The sequence below is a fragment of the Rhinopithecus bieti genome, unplaced genomic scaffold (genome assembly GCF_001698545.2).
Source record: "Rhinopithecus bieti isolate Rb0 unplaced genomic scaffold, ASM169854v2 scaffold_2077, whole genome shotgun sequence".
In the NCBI taxonomy this organism is placed as follows: domain Eukaryota; kingdom Metazoa; phylum Chordata; class Mammalia; order Primates; family Cercopithecidae; genus Rhinopithecus; species Rhinopithecus bieti.
In genome coordinates, this window is record NW_016803882.1 from 1,011,769 (window position 1) to 1,017,439 (window position 5,671).

Below are 5,671 nucleotides of genomic sequence, written 5' to 3' on the forward strand. Positions count from 1 at the left end.
TTATAAATTTAAAAAAAAGAGCAGGTAAGCAAAAATGAGTCAATGAAAATCACCTGTAATTCCACAACTTATTTATTAATAGCCATTGCTACCTGGAACTTTTTTTTTTTTTTTTTTTTTTTTTTTTTTTTTTTTTTTTTTTTTTTGAGACAGGGTCTGGCTCTGTCACCCAGGCTGTAGTGCAGAGGCACAATCATGGCTCACTGCAGCCTCAACCTCCTGGGCTCAATCCACCTGCACCCCCGCCGCCCTGCTTCCACCTCAGCCTCCCAAGTAGCTATGATACAGGGTCGTGCCACCACACACAGCTAATTTTTTACTTTTTTGTAGTGACAAGATCTCCCTATGTTGCTCAGGCTGGTCTGGAACTCCTGGGCTCTAATCATCCTCCTCTCTGGGCCGCCCAAAGTGCAGAGATTACAGGCATGAGCCACCACGCCTGGTCGCTGCGTGGTACTCTTGACTTTGCTTTCTGCCAGTCAGCTTTAATTACCTTATCTTTTTAGCCCCAGACACTACAGCTGGATTTCTTGATGAAAATCTTGCCAAATTACCACCACCTAAAGAAGACTATGAAAGGAAGCTCAACTCCAGTAAAGAACTAAGAACAGTATATGACATGAAGATAACATTTTGTCTTTGACCACTGTCTTTTGAGTGGGCCCACAGTGTTTATGCACTCTTAACAATGCACAGAATAATACGTGTTCACTGTATTTTGTAAAATTGGGTTGAGAGGAAACTAATGGAGTTTCATTGTAATTGTCCTTTGTAATTTATATAAATGTATTATTTTCATATATCCTTGCTTCTTTTCTGATAATTTACAGATTTAGCTTTTCTTTTGTTGTATAAACTGCTGCCACAAATTTTAGTTATGTGAAAGACTACCCATGACAAGAAAAGACATACTTTTATGTATTTACATTCTAGCATAGACTAAACTGAATAAAAAGGCTGATAACAGCGCCTTTAGTGGGCATAATCAGGTTTTCTATTTGAATTAATCTTTTCTCTTAATTTTATTGTGTACTAGTTGTATTAAAGCTAATGTGTTTACTTTTTCCTCTTGTGGATTTGTAGCTGTTTAAAATTTCAGGTGAAATTTCAGTAGCTATTGAATTAATTTAGACTTCACTTTGTTTTAAGAAAATAACGTTTTTTTTTTCTTTTGGTGAAACAAAAGTAATCAGGGAAAGATGTCTTCAGTAGAATACAAATGAGTGGCATTCTTGGGTTTCTGAGGACAATGAAACTAAAAGAAATTTTGAAATTTATACAAATTTCTGAAATTGTTAATATTTTAGCATAGTACTAATCACTCATCATTGAGCTTTATTATTCTATTGTCTGTAGTGAGCAAGATGTTGAGAATTTTATAATTCCAAATTTTTAAAGTAATTCAAGTATACATTTACTGGAACATACTTCTCAACTTTTGAATTAGTAGATATTGACTAATACTAAGATACTAAAATACTAAGATATTTTCTCAAAATTTAATTTTTATTTATTTATTTTAGAGACAAGGATCTCACTCTGTTACCTAGGCTGGAGTGCAGTGGCACAGTCTTTGCTCGCATGGATCACTTGACCTCCTCAAGCTGAAGTGATCCTCCTGCCTCAGCCTCTTGAGTAGTTGGGACTGCAGGCATAAGCCACCATACCTGGCTTTTTTATGTTTTTTAACTTTTTGTGGAGACAGGATCTTGCTGTGTTGCCAAGGCTGGTCTCAAACTCCTGACTCAAAATTTAATTTTTAATTGTGAATAGAGAAAATATATTTTGAATTTCTGAAACTGACAATGCAAATTAGCCCAATTGTTCAAAATTGGAATGATTTTGGTAAGAATACTCACGACTAAACTTGGAAAACTATACTGTACTGGATGGAACATTGAGCTTTTGAAAAGGAGAACATAAATGCCCTATTTCTGTTAACTGCTATTTATTCATTTTTCAACCCCCTGGTGATCAGTTCAGAATGTTGTTGATCTTGGAAATTTTCTAGATAAAAGAAATCAGAAATTACAAGACAGTCTTTGAAATTCTATACTGGTTCTAATGTATTCTCTCTGGACAGGCTCTGATATGCTAAGTAAATGGCCTTTCCAAACTACACAGGTACTATGTGGGGCAACAGTGAGATACCTTCTAAGGACTTGATAAGAAGAAATCACCAGAGAATCAACACATAGTGAGGAGAGTCTCAGTGCTTCCCAGGTACACTGTAGGTTATTACATGATATTAACTCATTTGAGGAAAGAAAATAACCAAAATTATCAACTCACCAAAATGGGATTTGAAGAAACAAAATATGACAGTGTGTATACAGTGTTATCCATGAAAAGGAAGTCCTGCATCCAAGAAATGTGAGTAATTCAGTGACCCAAAATGTTCTCTACTTCAGTTAGGACTAGTTTATCAACACCCAAGGTATGTGGCCTAGGGAGAACATACCTTGAGACTTGCCACTTCTTTTGGCACTAATTACAAGTCTAACTGAACCATCTTCTGATTGTTAATATGGCGTTTAAGCTATTATTGTTCAGGAAGAGGGAGAATTCTGCTTAAGGGCACCAAAATTTCATTCTGCACATAGTAAATTTAGAGAAATTCTCTAGTTTATACGTCAGTCTCGTGAATTTTGTTTGTGTGGTTCTGCCCCCAAGTTTGTCAGTTTAGTCTATGAATTTCTGACTATTCTAATGAAACATAGTTTCTGATTCTTCAGGATAGAGAACCAAAGCTCAGACAGATAACTGCAAACTTCACTCTTTGGGGCTTCTGCATAGCCAGGCTGTCAGCCTTCTCCTAGTGGCACTCTGTCTCACTTGAGACTACACTCAAACTGCATCCCAAATATTCTAGACAAATAAGCTAAGTGGTTAGGAGAACCCAGACACCCGTGTGACATGGGGTAGTAACTGGACAGGGAAAAGAGAGAAACCATTTTATCAAATCATCTTATTGCAATCTGGCACTAGCTCTTTGGTCAAGATGATGGATCTTCGCCAATTGAATAGTGTAAGGTCTGGAAACAGCGATGAAACTTCACTTCATCCATAAGCACACACTGTAGTAGTTATGTATGCTGTGTAACAAATTACCCCCAAAACTAAAACAACACACATCTTATTAGCTCACTCAGTTTCTGAAAATCAAGAATCTGTGTATGTCTTAGCTGATGCTGGGGCTGCAGTATCCATTTCCAAGATGGCGCACTAACATGGTTGTTGCCAGAAGGCCTTAGTTCATCATCACATGAGCCTCTCTACAGGGCTACCTGGGTGTTCTCTTGACATGGCAGCTGGCTTTCTCCAGAATGAGTGATCCCAGAGAGGACGGAAGCCACAGGGCCTTTCATGACCTAGTCTCTGAAGTTGTACACGATCATTTCCACTGAATTTGATTTGTTAGAATTGAGTCACTAAGTCCATTCTACACTGAAAGGATGGGGAATTAGGCTCTACCTTTTAAAGGGAATGGCATCAAAGAGTTCATGCTCATATTTTTATTTTTTTATTTTATTTATTTATTTATTTATTTTGAGACAGTCTTGCTCTGTCACCCAGGCTGCAGTGCAGTGGCATGATCTCGGCTTACTGCAACCTCTGCCTCCCGGGTTCAAGTGATTCTCCTGCCTCAGCCTCCCAAGCAGCTGGGACTACAGGCGTGTGCCACCATGCTCAGCTAATTTTCGTATTTTTAGTAGAGACGGGGTTTCGCCACATTATAGGTTCGAACTATATTGGTTTCGAACTCCTGACCTCAGGTGATCCACCTGCCTCCGCCTCCCAAAGTGCTGGGATTACAGGCGTGAACCACCATGCCCAGCCCATGCTCATATTTTTAAACCCCAGCATGTACACACACATCCATTTACATCTGGGTTTCTCCTAGTGCACTATCAGCATCTCTTTAGAGAGTCTCCACACTGGGAGGAAGATGACTTTGGGAAGGACTGCTGTATATTAATTGCCATGGCACATGATGTCATCAGAGGTCATCTTATCCACTTGAAACCCCATTGTGTAGTGTTTTCTGACACCAAATGTGTGGTTTTTCCAACACCAGCAACCGATTCTCCAACACCAACTGAATGTCCAGCAATTCAGTACAGTTCTGATGCTATCTGGAGTTAGCCCAGACCCCACACTCCCATAGAACTACCCCCACTTCATTTGTCAGCATCATATAGGGTGCCCAAACTACCCATACTTCTGTCCAGCCAACTCCAAATTGGGGTATTCCCATGATCCCTCAGGCTCAGTAATTCTCTAGAATGACTCAGAGAACTCAGGAAAGTGTGTGTTCACTACTGCAGATGTATTACAAGGGTACAACTCAGGAACAGCTGAAAGGAAGAAATGCCAAGGCCGTGAGATGGGATGGGATGGCACAGGGTTTCCATTCCTTCTTTGAGCACGTCAGCCTCCCAGCACAGCACCAGCCTGGAAGCTTTCCAAATCTAATCATTCAGGAGTTTTTATGATCCAGTGTGTAGTCCCTCTAACCTCCCTGGAGTTTGTGGGTCAGGGCTGAGAGTTCTGATCCTCTAGTCATATGTTCTCATTAGCATACAAAAGACGGTACATTCTGGTCAGGCATGATGGCTCACGCCTGCAATCCCAGCACTTTGGGAGATTGAGGCAAGCAGATAACTTAAGGTTAGGAGTTCAAGACCAGCCTGGCCAACATGGTGAAACCCCATCTCTACTAAAAATACAAAAATTAGCCAGGCATGGTGGTGGGCATCTGTAATCCCAACTACTTGGGAGGCTGAGGCAGAATTGCCTGAACTCGGGAGGCGGAGGTTGCAGTGACCCAAGATGGCACCACTGCACTCCTCCTGAGGGCAAGACTCCGTCTCAAAAAAAACAAACAACCCAGTAATTTCCAAGGGCTTGAGAAACTCTGTGCCAGGGACCAGGGACAAAGACCAAATATTTTTTATTTTGCCACACCTATCTTCTTAGAAATTTAGATTACTTTCCCTTAAATATAACATAAATTTCATTAAGCATCAGTTTAACTTGTTGAGGCTTAACAGAAACTATTAACAAAAACCTTGAGAGACAAGAATACTGAGCGGGAGAAATAATACAAGAACTATTCTTAACCCTAATATACTTTGTCAAGTCTGACTTTTTAAAAAATCGCATTGAGTTTGCGTAGAGCTGACAACATACCAAGCACTGTTAAAAGCAGTTTACATGTAACTCATTAATTGCACATTATTTCATTTAACTGTATTAATGAGGTAGGTGATATTACTATATAGCCTTATTTTGCAGAACTGGAAATTGAGGCACAAAGAGGTTAAGTAACTGCCAAAAGTCCACTCAGCTAGTAAGTGGCATTCTGGCTCCAGAGTTGATGATCTTAAGCACATTCTCCATTGCTTTATTGGAAGACTAAACCTTTTAAGGTAGATACTCTATAATTCAGTGGGCTTCCTAAATGCAAATAGGGAAAACAGATGTGGATTCACCTTTCCTAAAGGCTTTGCCTGTCTTTAAGTTCTTCAACTACATGAGACTGAAAGAGTCCAGGGGTTATCACCCCCAAATATGGCACCTTGGTACGCTGATTATTTTATATTGAAGGTACTTGGGAATCAGCAGATGCCAGAAGAGGCTTTTCTTTGAGGTTTCCTTATCTACCTAA

General features: G+C 39.7%; 1 protein-coding gene across 1 annotated transcript in view; it reads left to right on the forward strand.

Annotated features, from left to right (window-relative positions):
• The window catches only part of DCTN6 (dynactin subunit 6), a 28,110-nt gene extending 27,046 nt beyond the window's left edge, over positions 1-1,064 (forward strand). The window contains exon 7 of the mRNA XM_017857082.1: positions 507-1,064. Coding sequence (XP_017712571.1) covers positions 507-605 — 99 coding nt within the window. The 3' untranslated portion in view covers positions 606-1,064. The remainder of the gene's footprint in view (positions 1-506) is intronic.
• Positions 1,065-5,671: the final 4,607 nt, after the last annotated feature.